At 41.7% G+C, this 24,107-nt stretch overlaps 1 protein-coding gene across 3 annotated transcripts in view; it reads right to left on the bottom strand.

Moving 5' to 3' along the window:
* Positions 1 to 263: 263 nt before the first annotated feature.
* ncam1a (neural cell adhesion molecule 1a) overlaps positions 264 to 24,107 on the bottom strand; it is a 615,586-nt gene continuing 591,742 nt past the window's right edge. Inside the window, exons 17-20 of one of the 3 annotated variants that reach the window (XM_079565591.1) lie at positions 14,320 to 14,527; positions 11,316 to 11,432; positions 10,013 to 10,312; positions 264 to 517 (exon numbers count right to left, since the gene is read on the bottom strand). In XM_079565591.1, coding sequence (XP_079421717.1) covers positions 376 to 517; positions 10,013 to 10,312; positions 11,316 to 11,432; positions 14,320 to 14,527 — 767 coding nt within the window. In that variant the 3' untranslated portion in view covers positions 264 to 375. The remainder of the gene's footprint in view (positions 518 to 10,012; positions 10,313 to 11,315; positions 11,433 to 14,319; positions 14,528 to 24,107) is intronic. The other 2 variants (XM_079565592.1, XM_079565593.1) reach the window with 2 other exon arrangements.

Raw genomic sequence — 24,107 nt, 5'->3', positions numbered from 1 at the left:
AGACTAGTTAAGCAGCATTTACTTGGTATTTAAAGTAAACGACAAACAAAACTGTAATTGAAATAAGTCCAGTTGGATTGTTTTTAAACCACCTGGATGTGTAGAATTGGAATCATCAATTGTTTATGGTTTATTTAAAAAATAGTTTCACCAACTTAAATGTTCTAGTTCATAAACTTAGTCAAAGCTGGTCTTTTTAACCAACTTTAAGCATTCGTATTTGCAGAGAACTCGTGTTGCTTTTCCTTTGTTGCAGCGCAGAGTTTTGCCAGAACGGTTCGCCGTGTGACATCGTTTTGAGGATTCAGTGACAGTGACCCCTCCCACTTTGTAAGCCCCGCCCCTTAGCCCCGCCTCTTCCTGGTCCGTGGGGAGTTACGCTTTGCTCTCGTTGCCGTTCGCCTGAGGAGCTTCGCTGGGCACGGTCTTGACCTCCGCTGTGGCGTTGTTGGCCTCCGCCGTGCCGTTTTGCACCTCGCCGTCGGGTTTAGTGCCGTCTTCCTTCACTGTTTTGCCGCTGTTCGATAAAGACAACAATCAGAAGACAGTGTTAATTAAACAAGTAGTAGTTTTAAGGCCTATAGTCCACTAGTATATGGGTATTTTGTATCTTAACCTTTTAAGGAGTTTTAAAAGATGGTTACAGATGATAAAGATGACTCAACAACTCTGCTTAGACATGGAAGGACATGGACTTAGCAGCGCTATGAGCTGCGCAAAGTCTAGAAGGAAATGGGGGGCCGGCTACAGAAGTTCCTTTGTGTAATGAACTTTCCATTACTGAAGACAGTCTTATCATTCTAACCTCCACATGTTTGTCTTAACACATTGAGTGCCGCGCTGCCACATGCTCGTTTGAAAGGTGAGACTCTAAGCTCTCAGTAGGTGAATGGTTAATTCTACATGCATCGGTTCCTGAGAAAGCTAAGCTAAACAAAGGCAATTTTTTTCTAGAAATGGAGATCTTGCATGTTTTATGGAACACTCTCCTTTCTGATTAACTCCTCTCTCCTCTCTGGACGGGCAGTAACGTAATGGGAAGAGGAAAATGCCAACACGTTTTGAAACACCACGTGTTGCTGCAGAACGATCGCTTTTTTATGGCGCGTGTATTTAAACAGCCTGGTTCTCAGATTGAAGACTTTAACAGGATGTTTCTCAGCCGTCCAAGGACCGGCTGATGACCGGCTTAGGGAAGCCACTCTGCTTTGTCAAACACGCTCCAGAGAGCGAGAGAAAAGTATTGGCTTTACAGCTGTTCAATATACAACACCATACCCCCCCCTAGGACTAAAAAAAGAAACGAAAAGAAACGCAATAATATATGACATGTCTAGATTAGGACTTTTCACAAGTTTATGATGGTCATTTATTTCAGTTCTGTTCATCACAGAGCTCCCAAAATCACACATACGGTGTATTAGAGCGTCTAGTTTTGTAATCTAAAAAACAAATAAACATATAACTGTTTTTTTTGTTTTTGTTTTGGCACTAAATGCATGGGAGCGAAAAACATTTTTTTTTTTTGGCACTCAATGTGTTAACGTGCGCAATATTGTTCTATTTTTACTTTCGCCCTATTTTAAATATAGTTTCTGGCTCCAAAAACCCAGCTAAATTGCTAGCATGTACAAGCTTCAGTTAGCCAGCGCTGAATCCTAAGGTGGAAGCCACCCTCACTTAGTCCATCACTATTCTACAGTCTATGTTTGCACCTCTAACTGTGTGTTTCACGTTGACGGCCAATCAGATATGCCAAATACAACTATTGTACAGCACGGGTAAATTATATTATATTTTATATATTATTTTGATATTTTGGATATTTTGGTGTAAACTGTTAGTTTAAAGCTTCAAAGCCTTATTGATCTAGCATCCTCTTTTCCTATTCTTTTCAAAGAGACTGGACTGTGTCTCTTTCGAGCAAGTTGCAACTGTCGGGATTGACAGGAAGATGAAACACTCGGGGTGGAAAAAAAGCATAGTCTGTCTTGTATGAAAACAAACATGGCTGTGTTCACGAGTACAAGGGAATGGTCGAGGGTAGGTTTAAAAAATAGGATGAACTAGGACTAGGTTTTGACTAGGTTTTCAAACTTATTATAGTCTTCTAAAGGCTTTCCAGGCTTTAAAACCTGAAGGAAAGTTGTGTAAAGTTTAAACTAAGACGACTGTGCATGAGGTTTTCTCTGGATGCGAGGAAATATTTACATTTGAGACATGACCATCCTTAAACTTGACAATTGAAGTCATTTGCAGTGAGGATGGCTTCAGACGCTCCTACTTTTGAGAAGAAAGCTGGGCCAGGAAGATCCCAGAGATTGCAAGAATGAAAACCCGTAAAGTTAGCGTACCAAAACACCCATCTACTTGTGGACTTGGCCCGAGTTCTTCCACTCTTATCAGAAAGCACTTGACAAAGAATGAGAAAATGGGGCTAAAAACAGTAGACGCAAGGAGACGAAAAAAACATGCACAAAGCTTTGGGGGAATGTTATTTTCCCCTTGTGGAACAGAATGCATTTCACACATAATGGGATAAAGCGCCCTATCCTCGCCAGACATCAAATAGCGCGTACACGGATGTCACAGCTATTTCCAGGGAACAAAGGGCGGGGGAATGAGACAGCGGCGGTACAGTACTGCACAATGCGCCGAGCGTACAACACATGCGTGACAATGCACAAGAGAATTACACGCCGTCTGCGCCCGCGCTCCGCCACAATGGTAGCAGACTTCGCCACTTAAGGCCATGCATTGTTGGATTGTTAGTAAAAAAGGGTCTTTGTCACTGTACATTTGCGGTGCCACGTTTTTTTTCCGACGCAGGTGCGAGATAAGAGGGCTAATTCCGGTAAACCATTATAACGTCCACAGGATGCTCATCTGACTTTTTTTGTTTTAGCATTTGGTTCTATTGTTGTTTGCTCCAGAATAACGTAACCCAGATTCAGCTTTCTTCAATTCCTGTAGTGAATTGGTGGGTTTTAAAAGCCTCATAGTTCTGTGATGGACACGCTTTGGACATAACTGCTCAGATTGGATCCAATGTTGGATGATGGGCTTTAAAAATTAGAGGTCGACCGATATATATAGGCCGGCTGATGTATCGGGCCGATATTTGGGTATTTTAGAAAATTGACTATTGGCCAATCTAATGCCGCTACAAGGCCGATATCTCCGAAACTGAGACTTCACTCGCTTTGGAAAGAGCTCAGTCAGAGCCTTAAAATGAGCCATTCCACAACTTCCTAGCTTGGATCGTATTTTACATATGTTTTAGGTTGCAGACTTTATAATATTGGAACCATAAGCGATAGAGAGTTACAGTTTTTTTGTTTTGGAATCTGCTGATTTTTGTCTTTTAAACAAGCGCCCTCTGAAATACCAAATACACATAAATGTCTTGAATATTATGCCCATAGTAAAGTTCCCCCCGATGTCGCAATTCAACACTGACACATTTTACAGTTTAGAAGCATCATATCGGCATCAGCCAATGAAAATCCCCCAATATCGGCTTCAGCCTTAAAGGGATATTACAGGATTTTTTGATTTTTTGGCAATTCTAGTTATCCAGAGTGTTGTTGATTTCTGGAGACATCATTATTTTGATGCAGTCCTTATATTTGAAGAGTTTACTAGTGTTAGGCTAATGCTAGGCTAGTGCATGTCTGTGGTAACTAGTAGCCTGCATTAAAAAACCTCTTCAAAATCATGGGGTCGTCCTCCAAACATCACTGTATCTGATTTGCAGAAAGCTCCTTTGTGAATTCCACATGTAGTAATGCGGCCGTTGGTAAACAAACTACTGTAGATCCGGTTACCGAGCAGATCACTCCGCCACTGCGTAGCTGCAACCAGGAAGCTGATGCTGCTCATATATAGGTTCTTTTAAATGCAACATGGTCATATTTAAAAAAAAAAATCAGTCAACACAGACATTTATATGGGTAGTCTGGTGTTATAAGTGATTTGCCTCAGGTGCACTGTGTTTGGGTCAGACTGTTTTTAATGCAGGCTAATAGTTACCATAGACATGCACTAGCCTAGCACTAGCCTAGCATCACTAAACTCTTCAAATGTAAGGACTGCATGAATAAAAAAAAATAAAAAAAAATGTCCAGAAATCCACAACACTCTTGATGACTAGGAAATGAGGCCCTATGTAAAAAATCCTGAAATATCCCTTTAAAATATCACTCTATCAGATATGTTCAAGATAGTTTGGGGTTTTACCAATTACATGTTCCACTTAAGTGCTGTACTTTAAGATACTATTACATGGACAGCACATCATGAGAACTTCTCCTATACTCAAATAAATCCGCTTAAATAAAATGGAATGTGATTTTGTGAAACAGGTGTGGACGAATCTGCTTGTCTTGTTAAAACACATTCACACCATGCAGGCCGTCTGTAAACTCCTAACAGCCTTTAGATCTGAATGGCTTCCAGTCGCTTAAAATTGTCGGAGCACATTTTGAACCATCTGGCCTTTCAGCTGCGCACTGCAAACCCGCACTTGGAGATATAATTGTAAGTCATGGGGTTTGTTGCCTTGGAAACTTTTCTCTTGAACAATGTGAAATATATAATATATCCGGGTCTTAAGTGGTGCAAGGCCTAAGAACAATGAATCCCTGCAGGTTTTCGCTCATTTCAAGTGGAGTTGGAAGGATTACTTTGGTGTAATGTTCAGATGTTTGAGAAAAGGCTATTTTTTATAAAAGAACCTATAGCTGAGTGGGGTCTTTTCATTGCGCTGCTCTCCAAGTGTTTGGACTTATATTTTACTCTGCATGTGTGCTGTGAAGCGTCTTGTGAAATGAGCCTCGAACGTTTTATGTATACTGAGAAGTGTGTTTGGAAGCGTCGCAATTTGCATATGCATCGAGGGCCTTAGATTTTGGGTGGATTTCCTTTACTTTCCAGCTACAGTGTAATTAAAGGTTTAGATTGAAAGGTCAAAACACAAGCAAGCGCCAGAGAAACTCTTGTGTGAAAGGCTGGGAGGTTCCTGCACTGTTTTTACAAGCACTGCCTGACCAAAAAAAAAGTCACCAACTTACACACTAACAATTTAGCTCTCTCTTCTGACCTGGGGCTGCTGCAGTTGGTCAGGTCTACTTTCAGAAACACAATGCGCCCAACGAATGAGATCAAATGACGACCTAAACATCCGTAATGACCAGGTTATTCCATCAACGGATTTCTTCTTCCCTGATGGCACGGTCGTATTCCAAGATGACAAAGCCAGGATTCATCGGTTGTGAAAGATTGTGAAAGAGTGGTTCAGGGAGCATGACATGGATCGGCCGCCACAGAGTCCAGATCTTAAAGGGAAATTTCAGGATAGGGCCTCATTTCCTAGTTATCTTGCTGATTTCTGGGGATATTTTTTTTTTTTGTAATTCATGCAGTTCTTATATTTGAAGAGTTTCGTGGCGGTAGGCTAGTGCAAGGCTAGCACATTCCTATGGTATCAGCTAGCCTGCATTAAAAACAGTGTGACCCGCTCCACAGAGCACCTGAGGCAAATCACTTATAACGCCAGACTAACCATATAAATGTCTGTGTCGAGTAATTTTAACCATTTTGCATTTAAAAGAACTTATATTTGAACAGCATCAGCTTCGTGGTTGTATAAGCTACGCAGCAGCGGAGTGATCTGCTAGAAAATAGTCCCTCAAAATGTGATGCAAGGTCAGTTACATTCCAAAACATATTCTATTCTTTTGTTCTAAACATTTATATGGTTAGTCTGGTGTTATAAGTGATTTGCCTCAGGTGCACTGTGGAGCGGGTCAGACGGTTTTTAATGCAGGCTAGCTGATACCAAAGAAATGCGCTAGCCTTGCACTAGCCTAGCGCCATGAAACTCTTCGAATATAAGAACTGCATGAATTACAAAAAAATATCTCCAGAAATCAGCAACACTCTGAATAACTAGGAAATGAGGCCCTATGTCAAAAATCCTGAAATACCCCTTTAACCCCATTGAGAATCTTTGGGATGTGCTGGAGACGGCTTTGCGTGGTGGTCACACTCTCCCATCATCAATACAAGATCGCGGTGAACAATGAATGCAGCATGCAAGATGTCCAACCAAATATTTGAGCTTGTGGCCTATTTTTTAGTCAGGCAGTGAATCCTCATCAGAAATGTATTCATCGATAGCGAGCGCACGCCATTTAGTCAAACACGCTTTTTATGTTGAGAAGAAGAGCCTGTATGAATAATGGCTCTCAAAAAAAAAAAAAAAGGTAGTTTATTCTACTATCTATAGCCCCCTGCTGGTTCTCCTGATTAGAAACCCAGCTGAAGGTCAGCAGATGGGTCCACAGGCACCGCACTGTGGTCGCACGCCAGTTTGACACAAATAGTTTGTCACAGTTCACTTTTCGCTGTCAAGCACAGCACTGTATTTCAAAACCAGCGGACTTCCAAAGAGCGCTTGTAATAACAGGCATTTCCGAAAACTTAATTAGTCCACGCACGGCAGCTGGCCCTCAGGGTGGAGCTGGTCCAAGATGGCTCAACTGAAGTATGCAACACTTATAGGTTTTGACTTTGTCTAAGTTTAATTGTCGGCATCGGAGCGGCCTAATTTAGCCTCCCCGCTGATGGCCGTTTCATCTCCTTCCAGCTACAAACTCCTGCTAAGTTTGAGCGCAAAATGCCAAATCCCGTCGACAAGAACTCCCCTCCAAAATCCAATAAACCCACCAGACTGCTGACAAGCCGTTCTTCTCCAAAGCGAGCTGAATCGTCGCTTAGATCAGCCACAGAACTTATGAAGAAGAGAGAAGAGAGCCCTCCGTGACAAGTTTGCTTTTATCCCGTTGATGCTTGGCTGTCAGAAGGGCCCCGTGTGCTCCATCAATGCCAGGAGCACCCGGCCCGTCCACCGGAGTGTGATGGAGGAGGGAAGGGAGGCAAGAGTGATTGTCAGCGAAGGCGCCTCAATTCATCATGTGCCCACGGCCCCAGCCGTCACCGCGGCTGTCGGCCAAACTTCCAGGGCAAATGAGAACTCCTGTGGCACTGACAGAGGACTTTTCAGGTGAATTTAAACTCGAGGTGCGTGAAGAGAATCGGAGGTGTGTTATGATATTGTTTGTTTTGACATTATTCTGTTGCATTGTATTGGAAGTGTCAGTTTGAAGAGGTCGTACGATGCAAAATCGACTTTTTACGTATTATCTTGTGTCAAAAACATACCCAGGGATATAGTTTGCTTAAGTCATGTAGATTTGAGTTATTTCCTCTTCTACTCTATAAAGTGCTTTTAAGTGAGTTGGGATGGGGAGATTTATACGCAGTCAGATACATACAAAGAGAACAAGCAAAGTCAAAGAGAACAAGCAAAGCAAATGGATGAAGAGTCAAACCTGAGACCAAGAAAGCAAAAATAATCATTAAAATGGTCTCTTTATAATATTTTGCTGCACTTATTTTTGAGCTTTCTTTCTTACTTTTTCTTACAACTAGCAGTATTAGCACTATTACGTATATTTGCCTTTCTTCTATTCTGAAAAAAAAAAAAAATCATATCAAAAACAGACCTGGAGATTCGTTTTGACCCTCTCGCGCATCTTTGAGTTATCCTTGAATCATCCCAAGTAGCTCAGAAAACGCTCCTCCTGACGTCCTACGTATCAATATCGATCTCTAAACCACTCTATTCTCTTGAAACGGCTGGGGATGGGAGGGGCTTACAGTGACATGGCTTGAAAACCAGGAAGTGAAGTACAATATTGCATTTTCTAATCAGCAAAGTGCAAGATAGTATTGATAAAGATGTGTTTGAGATGAGATTACCAAAACACCCCCATAAACAGTCAGAACTCCATTTGCACACTGCGGGCTACAGAAGCAGATGGTGAGGACATGGAGGACATGGAGGACGAACAGTGAGGTGGTGAGTTGGTGTTAGAGGAAATGCTCTGGTAGTGCTGCTTTTGAGAGTCTTGTATTTGTGTAGGTCATCTGCTCCAGAGCTGAACACATTCACACTGGTGTAGTCATCAACACAATGCTCATCTGTAATCATCACACATTACTTTATCGGAATCCAATCATGTTAATGCTCAGCTTGACTCCACTTCAGTTTTTTGCGCAGCCTTTCAATTTCGTAGTTATTGTTTTTATTGTCACTCTTGTAGTCAAACGTAACGCTGGTTAGACAGATAAGCAAGAGCTCCTGGGGGGTTTTGCTGGGTTCATGTGGAGCTCGAGAACAGGTGGGAAACGCACATGAACGCTCGCCCAACAGGGGAACTTGGGAAACAAGAAGATTCCCAACTTCCACACCAAAATCAGCTGATCTGGTCATGTATTGTTTAATGTGAGCTCATTGATTAAACACTGCTACTTTCCTGGGCTCACTGTAAGCCAGGGGTGTCAAACTCATTTTGGGTCGCGGGCCGAAATTCAGCTCCCACGGCGGGTCGTGGGCCACATATAATGGAGAACGTCTTTCCAATAAATGAATAATAATAAGCTGTGATTTGGTCAAAGCCCCAACTTGACTGTAGCTCCATCAATAACAACGGCTTATAGTTGTATTGCACTTTACAAGAAATATACATTAGCTATTATTCATTTACTCCACACTCGGTGGTAAGCTGTTATTGAAGCCACAGCAGACTGGGGCAGACTGTCCATTTACCACATGGCTATATAATGTGTTGTTCATATGCTGATATCTTATTATGTCAGTGCTAGGGATGGGCGATACCACATTTTTTGAAATCGATACGATACCGATACTTTTGGGTTCATTTTTGTCGATACCGATACCGATGCTGGTCATTTCATATGGGTGAATGTATTTCAATCATTTCTAAAACTGGTTATTTTATATAATTAACTGGTCAATTAAAATCATATTACTTTAACTGGTTAATTGAACAATACTAATGCGAAATTAAATACATACAAAACAAAATTTTAAATGAATACTTAAATGACAAACAGAACCTAAACCAGAATGATATGCCTTGCTCAGTTCAATTCTTTGCTGTTGTGAACTGTTTTGACTCAGAACAAAGAAATAAATCATCCTTTTGTGTTGATAATTGCTGCCCCACCTTCTTTTTACATATGCAAATTAGTATCGATACTTTTTGCCCAATATTGATACTTTAAAAGTAGCCATTTGGTATTGATATATCGATACTTTGGTATCGATCCGCCCATCCCTAGTCAGTGCCCTCTGCTGGACACGTGTGGAAATCTTTCCTTTTTTTAATTTGAATGCCCCCTAGTAGCGAGAATGAGCATAATGGTTATTCTTTAAATATTCATAACTCCACACAGGAATGGGCAAGAGACTTACTTTTTTTTTTTACATACTATGGAATTTTTGCTCTACAGGTTAAATCATCTCTATATGTTTGACACCCCTGCTCTAATCTATCGTTGTCCTCGGATTAACAGAATTCTGAGAGAAATGCCCGACAAGCTAAAAGTGAATATACGTAATATTTCATCAGACCAACAAACCACTGTTTAGCTTTCGGGATGCTGACGCCATATTTAAATGAATAACTTGTTAAATGCTAATCGGCGATAAAAGATCATTTTTATTTTCCCCCCTGTCCACATGAACGAGGCATTGTTAGCTTGTGTTTTTAGCCAGTCTTACATCTGATTACAAGACCGAGAAGTAGCATCTGCAAAGAGAAGCTAAACAAACTCAACTCAATCCAGTCCAGTTGACTATATTTAAATCTCGACTACAATGTCCAGCTTTTTCAACTTGGTGTTTAACATTTTGTAACGAGAAAAAGGATTACCAATCGACATTCTTGCTTGCATTTGGAGTTTGGATAAGGCTAAAAACAAGAAATTTGAAGATGAGCCTGTGATGTTTAAATGTTTACTTTGATGGAGAAATGCTGGACGACTGAGAGCCTACACAAACATACTTGGACTTCGTTTGCGGCACTACCAGAGCACGTGACGACATGGGATGGCGGCGTATTAAAATGAACTGTGGTCATACTCATTGGAGGCGCACTGGGGGGCGGGCTCTTCCGTGGCGCTGCTGTTAGCGACGGGAGGAGGGTTGCTGACGGGTTCGGGGGTACTTTGGGGGTGCGGGGATTCGCTTAGGTCAACCAGGGCTCCCACTTCGGGCTGGCGGGTCGAGCCGGGACTGTTTTGGGGGGCCGGGGCGGCTTTGGTGGGGCTAGCCGTTAGCGTGGTGCACTCGCTAACCGGGCTGCTCTGCGCCGTGCTATAGCTCTCGGCTACGGAGTTAGTGGTGACGGCGGGGGCGCAGGAGGAGTCGAGGGTAGCAGGCCTGTGCAGGAGGAGGTGGGGGGCAAGTGACGGGGTAAGTGGGGGAGAGGGTGAGGGTCGGGTCAAATGCAGGGCGGAGGATAGAGGATAGAGGGGGAGAGTGCAAGTGTGGGGGTATAGCAAAAAGAGAAAGTGAGTGCAAAAACAAAACAAAAGAACAGACGCTATACAGTTAAAAATGTTAGAAACAAAAGTCAAAATACAAATAAAGTGCAGAACTTAAAAGTGGCAAGTAAGGATGTCGAGATTAGCGAGTTTAGCACGTAGCTGTCAACACGCAGTCATACTTGTTACCACATGTTGTGACTAGCATAGCATACCGACTTCTATTAACCTCTTAACTCCCACCTGACCGGATCCCATTTTCTCCAGTTTGGCTTTACCCTAATCTAAAAGGTTCTTGGGAAAAAAGCGCCAAAATAGCTACCAAAAATGAGAAGAATACAAGGATGTAAACGCAACAAAAATGTGACAAAAGTTCAACAAAGATGTGACATAAATGTGACAAAAACTCAACCAAAGAGTGACAAAAATTCAACAAAAATGTGACAAAAAATCAACAAAAATGTGACAAAAGATCAACAAAAATGTGACAAAAAATCAAAAAAATGTGACAAAAAATCAAAAAAAAATGTGACAAAAACTCAACAGAAATGTGACAAAAAATCAACAAAAAAGTGATAAAAATTCAACAAAAATGTGAAAAAAATTCAACAAAAATGTGAAAAAAAATTCAACAAAAATGTCACAAAAATTCAACAAAAATGTGAAAAAAAACTCAACAAAAATTCAACAAAAATGTGACAAAAAATCAAAAAAATGTGACAAAAACTCAAATGAGGTGTTACACAGGCCTATATAATAGCCAAAGAGGACAGAATGCATTTGGTTTAGGCGGGTGGTAAGAGGTTTATGTCACTGTACATTCAATTTAGACAGATCAACATTTCCAGATTTATTATTTGTTTGCTAATTTAATAAAATACTAATGTTTTTGTACTCACTCGGGTTCCGTCAGGGGGGTGGTCTCGTTGGGCTCAGTGGCGCCCCCTCCCTCCTGGTTCGGAGTGTTCTCTTCCTCTGTTCTCACTTCGACAATGGGCTCCTTTGACTCATCTTTCCTGTTGACACAATATTAATGAATTAGCCTTAAAAATGCATTAATAACTTATATCAGACACAGGCTTATGCTGCCTTCATCTGCTCTCGGAATTATGGTAAGTATCACTTGGAGAAAAGTGCACATTAACGCCACCTCATCTCGTATTTTCCACAGGGGAACTGGGAGATAATGTTGATGCCCGAGTTCCCGAGATGAGGAAACCTTTGACCTTTCAACACAGAGAGCGGCGATAATGCGTTTTTATGCCTTTTAGCTGATTGTTATGAAGCCTACACTATGCATTTAGCTACTCAATTTAAATATCGTTTCTTTTTCCATACTAATCGTCTTGTAAAAAAAACAGCCAAACTTTATACGTTTTTTCGATGAAAGTAGATACAAAGGAGCAGCAGTTCAGCGGTTTGCAGATCTTTCTCACATTCATTTATTTTTTTATCCTCTTAAAGGAACAGGCCACCGTTTTTACATTCTGAGATATGTTCTTACCTTACTTAGACGAGTTCATGTGTACCTGTCTGGTCTTTGTGCATGCACTCTGTCACACACAACGACCAAAGATGTTGTTAGCATTTGGGCTCTCCCAATGTATTCCGATAGCTCCAAACAGGGGTGAAGTTAAAAGCGACCAAGCTCTTCCACGGGCACCAAGACCAGACAGGTATGTATCAACTCGTCTAAGCTCGGGTAAGAACATATAGCTGAAGAACTGTGTGCCCTCAGTCACGCAAAAAGACCAAAGATGTTGTTAGCATTTGGCCTCTCCCAGTATATTCCTATGGCTCCAAACATGGGTGAAGTTAGAAGCGACCAAGCTCTTCCATGGACACAAAGACCAGACAGGTACGCATCAACTCGTCTAAGCTCAGACAGGAAAATACCTCAAAATAGAATGTCCTTTAAACAGAACAATAGTAGAGATAGAAGGCTAGCCACGAGTCTTGCCCGGATACCTCCTGGTTCGTCCCTTTTTTGCTTCCAGTACAAAAAAGGCCTCCACTGTGCTGTCATATCTAATTAGTATCTATCTAGTGAACAACTCCTTCATCACCACAACTGTCCCATAAAGCGACCACATCACTGCAGACGCCGATCCATCAATCCGACGCTCCCTCCCTCACTCGTGAACAAGACCCAGAGATACTTGATCCCCTGCACTCTATGATAATCAATATCTGCCTTGATTTTGATTTCTTTTCAGAGCAAAACACTCAACAAACCAGATTAGACAAGACCTTCAGTTTATATTCTATGGAACAATCTGGCAAGAAGCTGTTTTAGTGCTCGCGTCTCCTTTGAGATTTCCTACTTCTATTTTAATCAGGACAGACACACCCGAAGTTCCCTTGATGCTCTCGTCTCCGGGGAGCCTCGTGTGCGAGCCTCGTCTCAAAAGCACAGATTGCAAAAGCACACGCCGCATCTGGCTGCTCGCTTCAGCGCTAAATGCACATGTCATTTCTGTGACAGAAATAACAGGTGTGGTGTTTAGAGGCACCTCGCCGGGTTACGCACGCAACAATCTCAGTGTTTTTGCTCTGTTGAAAACATGCCGCGTGCTGCTGTCGGTCTCCCTGTAAGTAACTTTGTAAAAATAAATATTTAACTGACATTTCTCTGGAACGCACTGCAATCGGGAAGAGCGTTGCAATATTGAGATCAAGATTCAATTTCAAAGTGCACATCAGTAGCATAAACATTTGAGAAAAGGCTCTGCATTTCAGAACATGTGTGTAGAGATCTGAACTACAGAGTTGGCAGGTGTTAAACATGATAAGACACTATCGGGATACTTAGAAGTTGAGCTCTGAGAGAACATTTAAGTCTTGGCTCTTTGCTTATTCACCTTATTCCGGAGGCTTGTGCGCCGCCATGAATTGTGCCCGTCCCTTTTCTCCTCTCTGTTAACATGGGACTGTAGAAGTCCAGATAAAATCAGTCACTACACGAAAACAAAGCCGTTTTTCGGCCACGCAGAGAAACGGCGCAGTGTTGACATGTTGGTGCAAATGAACATTGGCCATTTTACACAAATCAATCGACTAAACATCAGATTTGAGCAGAGAATATTTTCCCTTGTTCTCCGTTTAAATGAATGGGCTTCACACTCGACCGGAAGTGTCTAGACAAAGCAAAAAGTGAGAAAAGTGGGCGGGGTGGAATAAGGTGAATAGCAGTTGCTCAAATTGTGACATTGATGACATTGATTGAGCTCGATCTTGCAGCCTTACTTCCGTGCTCAATCAGTTCACGGTGTCCTTTCATAACGCGGCAAAAAAACTGATCATATTACAATGCAAATAAATATAACGCAGTGTTAATCTGGTTTGTGAAGAGAAGGGACTTACGGTGGAGATCACACCGCTTTGAGCTTGATGCAATCACAGGCAAAGTTGCAACAATAAAAAAGTGTATAATCTATAATTGAGAATCATATTTTTTTTAGTTTTCTGTAAATCTGTAGCAACATGTACCACAGCTCAGGGGTCAGAAACCTTCATGATCAAAAGAGCCTCTTCGGCACGTTTTAAACCGAAAGAAAGTTTCAAAGAGCTGCAGTTGTAGGGTTATCCCCAAAAAGTGAAAGTGTGGTGATAAGTGAAGGAATTAAAAGTCCTTGTTTTTGTCGGCTTAATGAAAACCTGTCTTCTCACTGCAGTCTTGCCTTGTGATTGGCTCAACCCACCCATGGTGTGCAGTCAAACAAATAAGCAGGCGCTAAACAAGATGGATTGTTGCAGTGGTGGTCAAACTGGGTGATTTCAATAGCGATCAAATCTGCTAAAACTAAACTATGGTAAATATCACTTGGAGAAAAGTGCACATTAACGCCACCTCATCCGCCACAATCTGGGAAGCCTACACAGTAATATGATTTGAATCCTTACGTGAAAGCCGCCTTGCCCTCCTCGATGTCCTTCCCCTTGGCTCCGGCGCCGCTCTTCCCGCACATGTTCACGGCGAGGCACATGAGCAGGCCGCACTTGTTGAGGAAGTAGCAGGTGACGTCCACGCACAGCAGCAGCACGAAGAACACCACGATGAGGATCCCCACGATGGCTCCCGTGCCCAGGCCCGAGCCGCCGCCCACCGAATCTGCGGGAAAGACACGACCCCGGGGACAAAAGAGGAGACGAAAAAGACGAGAGGAGGACAGAGGGGTGTAGTGGAGGTGAGAAAGAGACACGAGACACGCCATGGTCAGGACTTGTATGGTCGGTAAACACAGTGTGGGTTTCGGCAACAGGAGATGAGCATGATGTATCGCAATGGAACAGACACAAAGCTTTTTTTTTTTTAAAGTGACAGTTTTTCCCCCATGGGCTCATCACCGCGAACTACTTGCACCGGGAGTTTGGCAGATTTTCAACCGGATGCCACTGCAGTTGACGATTTGAGGAGGAAATGAAGAAAGAAGTGAAGCAAGACAGCTGACTTTTTTTTTTCATAAGAATGTGTTTGAATGTTTTATATTGTCATGTCACAGCAGATGGTCTTGCATTGTTTCATTGTAGTCATTTTACACAATAAAAGGACAAAGGAAGAAGGTCAAAAAATCCCTCCGGTGGTGTAAAAATAGTCAACAATCACGGATAAATATAACAGTAATAAAAAGGAAAACATTTTGGACAATGACGTCACTTAAGTACAATAGTTTTACCGTTTCTAGACGCTTCTCGGGCTTCAAAATCACGCCCAAAACTACAGTTGTTTGGAGGCTAACTAGTCTTCGCTCCTGCCATGTCTTATGGATCTTTAACTATACTCTATCTTTAACTATATATTTAACTCTACACCAGGATCTCCCCAGTATTTAAGCCCATATCCAGCCCATACGCTTTAAAAAAAACATTGGTGGCAAGTGGCTATAGGCAAGGATAGCCCGGTTAGCTTGTTACAATTGTTGATTAAAAGTGTGCAATAAACCAGCAATGCCTCAAGGCCAGCTCAGTGCGTGATCATCATAAAGGCTGTTTTATGTATTTATTGACTTTTATTTAACCAGGAAAGTCCCACTGGGATTAAGAATCTCTTTATCAGGGGAGTCCTGGCCCCAGAGGGGAACCTGTAGTTGCCGGCTTAAAGGCCTATTCATACTCCACAAGATGCGAGAACAAAATGACGTCGAGAATTGTGGCTGTGATTGGCTGGATTTTTAGTGGGCGGGGTTAATTTGGCGGAACTGGGAAGCGAGAATCCAATGTTTACTTCCTAACACCGGTTCGGAAGACGGGAGGACCACATGGATAGTTTTGAGGCACCGCTCGAGGCAGTAAAATACTTCGCTGAAGGATTACAAGGTAAAATCCCGGTGAGAAACAAGTGGACGTTTTGGGCAAGGACGAAGAAGAAAGCAGAAGAGCCTGGTGTGACAAGTTGGCCAAAGTGGTCAGGCGCGTGGACAGCAAGGGATGCCAAGCTTGTACACCTCTCTGCAGTTCACACCGGGAAACGTCAACCAGCACTGCTCTGTTCTATGAAGGTTCTTGGCTGGACACCTGTTCAACTGAGAACCTACACAGACGCCAACCTACATGATATTACCAAATGAAACGGAGGTTTGAACGTTAACTTTAACGTCTTCTAACGTACTATACCAGCGGGAGACGTGTGCTAAACATGAAGTCAATCTTTTCGAAGTGTTTGCATTACCGTGACTGATACATTTTATAATAGTTTGAACTCAAATGGCTCGTTTTATTTCTGTAATTCTTTGTTTGTTTTAGGGTCGTGGCAGTTCGACAAAGTTCTTGCATCTTGTGGAGAATGAACAGGCCTTTAATCCTGGGTGTTTAGGTAAAAGAAACACTGCCCTGGTGGCTTAGCTCCAACGTACGTCACTGTTGGGGAAAGCCCCTGATTGGTCGACGCTCGCGAATTCCATCTTTAGTGCCGGCCGAAAAACTTGAAAACGCGCTGCCCAGGAGGCGCGGTTGACCATGTTTGTATTGTATTGCTATTCTTCCTTCTTTTTCCAGAAGCCAGTCTGATAAATCATGTTTTCTGAGTGAGAAGGAGTTTCTGAGAGGCACTCTTAGTCGACACTGGGTTTATCTGACATATGGTCCTTTGGTTTATCTAACAATACCGCAGATGAAGCCCATAATTTCATGACCTCCTTGGCGAACACTTCTCTCCACCGCGGAATACAACGGTGTCGCGACATCCCGGGAGCGTCTTTGGGATGATAAATAGAACTTCTTCAAATCTCATCTGACATCCAGGCTCTTACCTCCGAAGCGCTTTTAATACTGCGCTTTTGATTTCAACTGTCAACATCCGCAGTGCCATCTGAAAAAGCAATAAGCCCATGCACAACAAAGACAGCCCATATTATAAAACTTTATATTGGTTCTAGGCAGTCTGCAAAGTCATCACGGTCGACACACTTGGGGAGTTCAATTTCAGCGCAATCAGAGGAACTGGGCCACACGCAGATGAACAAAGGGAATTATTTATATTTGCTCCTGCATATGCAAACCAAACATTTGTATATAATCTGTTCTTTTTCCCCCCCAACAAGTGACTATGGTTTAATTGAATTTTGCCTGAGTTTGCCCCAGAGGATGAGTAATGTGTGATGGAGAGGGCTGTTCTCAAAGTCTGTACTTCAGGCCCTGTCCCAAACTTGCTCCGCAGCCTCTGGGATTTCTTCTTTTAAAGTTTGACAGCTGCTCTGCCCACTTTTTTGAGCACCTGGTACATTATTAAACTAGATCTTTTTGCTTTCAAGCTGCTCAATGCTCAAACTGTCTTCTCTTTCCCCATCTGCACTGATGAAAAGCCCTGTGACGAAACTCCTGTTGAGATATTGGGCTATACGAAACCACTGATTGATTGATTGAAGAAAACACTGTAATCCCTGTCAGTGTCAGCCATTGGTACAAATGTGCTTCATTTAGAGCCCAAGACTGTGTTACTGAGCCAATTAATTACGGCAGCTTTAAACGCATTAGTGGTTCCCAACTGGTGGGTCAGGGAACCATTTCCAGGATTTTTTATAAAAACATTTTTTTAACATCTGGAAATGTAAAAAAAAAATACTGCTTTAGTCGTAATGTTCATTCAATGTTGTTTTGTGAGGAATATACTGTATTTTATATGATATGAAAAAAATTCATCCCAGTTGAGAACCGCTGCATTACAGTCCATCCAATGGCATTACAGTATACTGAATGACATTGCAGTATTTTGAATGATGTTACAGTACACCGAATGACATTGCTGTACACCGAATGACATTAGAGTGTACCAAATGACAATACAGTATACCAAATGACATTACACCGAATGACATTGCTGCATATAGAAAGATGTTAAAGTATCCAGAATGACATTACAGTACACTGAATGACATTACAGTATACCAAATTGCATTACGGTATACCAAATGACATTACAGAATCCAGAATGCCAATACAGTAGCTCGAATGATATTACAGTACACTGAATGACATTACAGTATCTCGAATGAATGACAATAAAGTATCCTGCATGGCATTACAGCATACCGAACGACATTACAGTATACCGAACGACATTACAGTATACCGAACGACATTACAGCATACCGAACGACATTACAGTATACCGAACGACATTACAGTATAGCGAACGACATTACAGTATACCGAACGACATTACAGTATACCAAACGACATTACAGTATACCGAACGACATTACAGTATAGCGAACGACATTACAGTATACCGAACGACATTACAGTATACCAAACGACATTACATTATACCGAACAACATTACAGTATAGCGAACGACATTACAGTATACCGAACGACATTACAGTATACCAAACGACATTACAGTATACCAAACGACATTACAGTATACCAAACGACATTACAGTATACCGAACGACATTACAGTATAGCGAACGACATTACAGTATACCGAACGACATTACAGTATACCAAACGACATTACAGTATACCAAACGACATTACATTATACCGAACAACATTACAGTATAGCGAACGACATTACAGTATACCGAACGACATTACAGTATACCAAACGACATTACAGTATACCGAACGACATTACAGTATACCGAACGACATTACAGTATACCGAACGACATTACAGTATACCAAACGACATTACAGTATACCAAACGACATTACAGTATACCGAACGACATTACAGTATACCGAACGACATTACAGTATACCGAACGACATTACAGTATACCAAATGACATTACAGTACACCGAATGACATAGTATCCCGAATGACATTACAGTATACCGAACGACATTACAGTATACCAAACGACATTACAGTATACCGAACGACATTACAGTATACCAAACGACATTACAGTATACCGAACGACATTACAGTATACCGAACGACATTACAGTATACCGAACGACATTACAGTATACCAAATGACATTACAGTACACCGAATGACATAGTATCCCGAATGACATTACAGTATACCGAACGACATTACAGTATACCGAACGACATTACAGTATACCAAACGACATTACAGTATACCAAACGACATTACAGTATACCGAACGACATTACAGTATACCGAACGACATTACAGTATACCGAACGACATTACAGTATACCGAACGACATTACAGTATACCAAATGACATTACAGTACACCGAATGACATAGTATCCCAAACGACATTACAGTATACCGAACGACATTACAGTATACCAAACGACATTACAGTATCCCAAACGACATTACAGTATACCGAACGACATTACAGTATACCAAATGACATTACAGTACACCGAATGACATAGTATCCCGAATGACATTACAGTATACCGAATGTTGCAACAGCACGGTGTGGCAACTGTTTTAATACAACATTATGCATTGGTGATGGGATTTTTGGTGTTAATAGAGCCGTTCTAAGGACTGGCTCAATTTATGTAAATATTTTAAGAAGCCGCGAGAAAACTCATTCTATCTTAGGCTAAATTTGACACATCAGTTGATTAAAAGCTCTGTTTACAGTTGGAGTGGGTTTATCCTTGGAAATGTGTGTCATATAAATAACATTTTGGAATACAAATACGGAAAATGAGGCACTACTCTTCTGTTTGTTCAGTTGTGAAAAATTGGACTAAAACCGGCAAAAATAATACGGCTCTTTTTAAACCATTCGCATCCGGCGAAAATATTCAATCCGGTCACGAACATCACTTATACTCAGGCCATGAATCGTGGTAAAATCTACGTTTCCGAGGTAATTGTAAGTGTTTTGTCCCTCATGTCACCCACCACATAATTTGCTATCCACTTCTCGTCACCTCTCTACCAGACCGTATAAGGAACTCCACTCCTTGACACTAATCTCTTAAATATCTTAAAACATCATCTCCAGGTTCATCCCGGTTCCTGCCAGCTGCCGTTCCTCCACAGTGAAGCCATTTGTCACATTAATAAAAGCGTTTCGAGGCCAAAGTGCAAAATCCCCCTCTTCTCTCCCACGTAAACACATACTTGGCTCATGGGAGGAGTAAACAGGATTTATAGGAGCCAAGGATTTGAGGAGCTTTGCATTTGGGGAACTGTTATCTGTAATTATTTTGGGAATTTACAACATTCGCATTAAAAATAAGGACATGACAAGCTGTGTTTCACCCTTGTTGACTTGCAGTTGGAATGTGCAGGGAGGCTGTATATAAAAGAAAGTAGTGTTTACTCTGGAAATAAGGCATTGAGTAAATGTTGAGAATAATGAGACAAATGTGCTCCGGTGTTGTGTTCTCTTTTTCATGGTCATTGTATTTAATCAGTTGAGATTTAATTATGTTATAATGAAGTCATCTATATTTGACTCATGTCTCTTCAAAAGAATATCCATGTTCACAACAAAAGGTTGCAAACCAGAAATTATGTGTGAAAACCCAGTTTTCTGGGTTGTTTTGAATGAAAGCTGTTTCACCTCTCATTCAAAGAGCTTCTTCAGTTCTGCCAGTCTTCCAGTTTGGGAACTGGATTTAGAGCATCAGCGACTCCTAAAGGTTTTACGTCTATTATCGACTGCTGTGGTGGGCCTGCACGTTCTCCACTGTCTGCAGAAAGTGCCTGCGGATTTCCCCTCTCACTAAAAACATGTACAATAGGGTTGCCTCAGGGGACTCTAATAAAAAAAGATTCTGAAACTTAGTGGGAATTCTCCGGTAGATGCCCTGCGGCTGGCTACTCGATGCTCCAGGGAAAACTGACTGACCGGACATTAGTATCACAGTCTTCAGCCCATCCATATCCCATACAAGAACTTAAGCCCCAACGAGGACTGGACATTCTTCCACGCTCTTCGGCCCTGTCTGCGGAGGGACTCCCATCAGTCCCGGGTGTATGTGCCTGTCCATCCATGGGAGTGGATCTCTCCTTCTTGTGGTTCTCCCCGAGGTTTTTCCTTGCCGGATAGGACGGTCAAAGGATGGGGTCATGTTTCCATCTGCTGCTGAAACTTATTTAGACATTGCATCTGTTTAGAAATTATATTTGCCTGGACACTACATTTGCTTGGAAATTGCATTGTATTTTTGTCTCTTAAAGCTTAAGCAACTCTTGCCCCTAGAGGCCATGAGCGCCACTGCAGGTCTCGTGGCAAGTAGTGATTTTTTTTACTCATAAATTGTCCGTGAGAGTAAATACTACGCTGTCAGAAAAGTCGAAAGGAGAGAGGAATATTACAATTACACAATGGAGATATTTTTTGTTTTAACTCAAACTTGGCTGTAAATACTGTTTAAAGTGGCGCTAGCCCCGTTAGCTTTGTCTGTTAGCCTGTTAGCTTCTTCTTTGTGATTCTTTTAGTGTGTATTGGTTGCTCCGGTCTGGTGGCAGTCAAGTTGCAATTGTGGTTTTCTGGCCAGAGACACCAGGGGGAGATGAAAGACCCTCCAATCATCCCGTAAACACTTGTATTACCCCCAGAGGGACTACGGAAAGGATTTATTAAGGTAAACAAGTTACTTTGTATTGCTTTAATGTTTGGTGCAGCCCTTTCTCCTCCTGTTGTTTTATTGGTCTATACAAAACAACTTGATTAATTGATCGAAATAATGGTCATCTAAACAAAAAACTAAAATAGTGTTATTGCAAGCAACAGTTTAGGGCCAATGGCATTTCTAGCTGTACATAAGTCCCACTTCCAGACCAGAAGAAGCTTCTTGGATGAAAGGCTAAATGTTTTCAAACAGTTTCTTTTGACACAATTTTCTTGTAAAATAAGTGGTGTGTTACTCTTGTTGCTGCTTCTCGGTCCATGTTGTCTCTCTCACGCTCCTAATGGCACATGTAATAGACTTCCTCCATTCTCTGTTTACCACTACCTACATTTTCCTGGAAAAACTCACTGAATAACCTCCCATTTATCACTCAAATCCGCGTGTCACGTCTCTTACCGGATCTGTAATTTTCTATGATAGCGGGGATCAGAAGAGCGAACAGTGCTTATAGTGTGGACAGCCTTGCCGGTAGCCCCCTTTCCATGCCGCTTCATTTACATTTTAACAGGCACAATAAATCATGTGGATCCACCGCCGAGGGGGATTTTCAGGAAAGTGTGTGCCCAGGGAGAGGAGGCTACCTGTAGGCATGCCCGCAGCAGTCGTCTCCCCCCAAAGCTCCAAAGATACGGTGCCAAGCTCAGAATGCTATTTCTCCAAGTTGATAATGGTGTTTATACGCGCAGGGGGCCTCTCGTGCTTCAGCAGTTTGAGTATGTAACATTTGGGTAGGTATGCAAATGTAAATACAACCACATCTTTAAACCATACACATTTTCTTATGTTGTCTTCTAAGTCTCCTGTATTTTACAATTCACAATTCCTCAGAAGTGGGCGAAGTACTTGATTTCAGTGAAAGTACCAAAGTAAAGTAGAAAATACAATTCAGTTTAATAAAAAAAAGGGCGACTTTTTACTCGTTTCAACACATTCTTCTGTGTTGTGAGTCAGTGACAATGACAGCACATCTGCAAAGCGCCATCTACTGTTCTGGAGTAACATTACATCATAGGCTTATTTCAGACACAATATGCTGCCAACTTTTAATTCCTACTTTTGAGCTTTTATAGAGATGTAGTGGAGAATGACATATTATATTTATTTATCTAGTAGAGTCAAAGTTATACAATCCTCTGCGCCGACGTCGAAGTGCTCCTAAGGTGTCATTACGCCTTACAATATAGCACGTCTTTTTATCCGCTTAGAAAATCGACATGTGTTAATTTTGTGGATCATGTAACTGTGTTTTAACAGGGGAAATGTGGAAGAACTTGGGCACTTCTAACCTCATCCCCATTTGGCCCCATAGAGGAGAGGAGGAGAAGCTAAATGCTAACAACATCTTCGGTCTTTTGGCGTGACTGAGCACAGACACAAAGAACAGACAGCTACACATCAACTCGTCTAAGCTCAGGTAAGAACATCTCAGTATGGAAAAACGCTGGTCTATTCCTTTAAGTTATTGTTCTGTCCTCAGCAACTCAGGCTCTTCACCATTTACAGGCCACATATAAATAAGTTGAATTAGAAACGATATGCGACAAAATGTGCAAAAGTTCAAGGTGTATGAGTACTTTTAAGAGGCACTGTATATAATTATAATCAGTATTTGTAAAATGTGATTTCAATTTATGAGGAAAATGGCATTATTCCAACGTTATTCTTCTCTTCATTTGGTCTTCCTTTACGCCTCCTGACTGCACCCAAAACTCTGGCTCTTCACTAATCCTCCTCTGTCCACGTTCAATCTATCAAAACGCAAACTCACCTTTTTCTTCCCTTCCTCTGTGAACGCCCAACATCTCAATCTGGCCTTTCTAAGTTTACAACAAAATCGGACTCTTGCGATGTTGCATTCATTTCCATTTCTCCTTTCTCTTAGCGTCCTCTTGGCAGCCAACTTCTGTCACCAAGCCAATTCCATTTCCCGAGCAATATCTTTTACGTTATATTCGAATCCAAATTAGGTCAAGGTAAAGAGCAACTTTATATGTTTTCTCTGATTCCACCCACAGGTCTTAATCTATAGGCATTCTGACACGATCCCTCCTCCATACCCGTCCACACCACTATCCCAGTCTCTCCGACGACTGTCTCGCTCCACACAATTCCCTTGAATTTCAAACCATTTGTGAGTTTCATGGTTGGTTGCGATCAGCATTCCCTGCACACTTCTGTTACAAGCGGCCAGTGATGAAAATTGTGCCCTTTGAGCTCGTTGCTTCTCTATTACCACGCCGGGGGAACATTATTTTTTGTTATGCAATTGGTTTCCATAGTGTTCGGACGTATGATGACGCAAGAGGCTGCAGAAATAGCCAAACTCTCGAAAGCTAATCCAGTCACAAATAGGTGCTAAAGTAGACCAGAGATTGACTTGAGAGATCAGCAGTGGGTCGGTACAAGCGGGGAATATGGGAGACATTTCTATCCAAAGTAAAATGAATTTTCTTTTCTTTTTAACCAATGGTGAAACAGCAGTATAAAAAAAAAAACATCTTTTTATTATATATTGTTTCAGCTAAACCAAATCGAATGGGCACAACAAGGACGAGAGAATGAACTATTTCGATTCATTGTGAAATTAATTGACAAAATAATCTTTGAATCTTTGAATTTTATGATGATTCTCAAAAGCTATCTCAAATGTAATCT

This window comes from Gobius niger, assembly GCF_951799975.1.
Source record: "Gobius niger genome assembly, chromosome: 11".
In the NCBI taxonomy this organism is placed as follows: domain Eukaryota; kingdom Metazoa; phylum Chordata; class Actinopteri; order Gobiiformes; family Gobiidae; genus Gobius; species Gobius niger.
The sequence above is the reverse complement of the archived record's forward strand: the minus strand, read 5'-3'. Positions and strand labels throughout refer to the sequence as shown.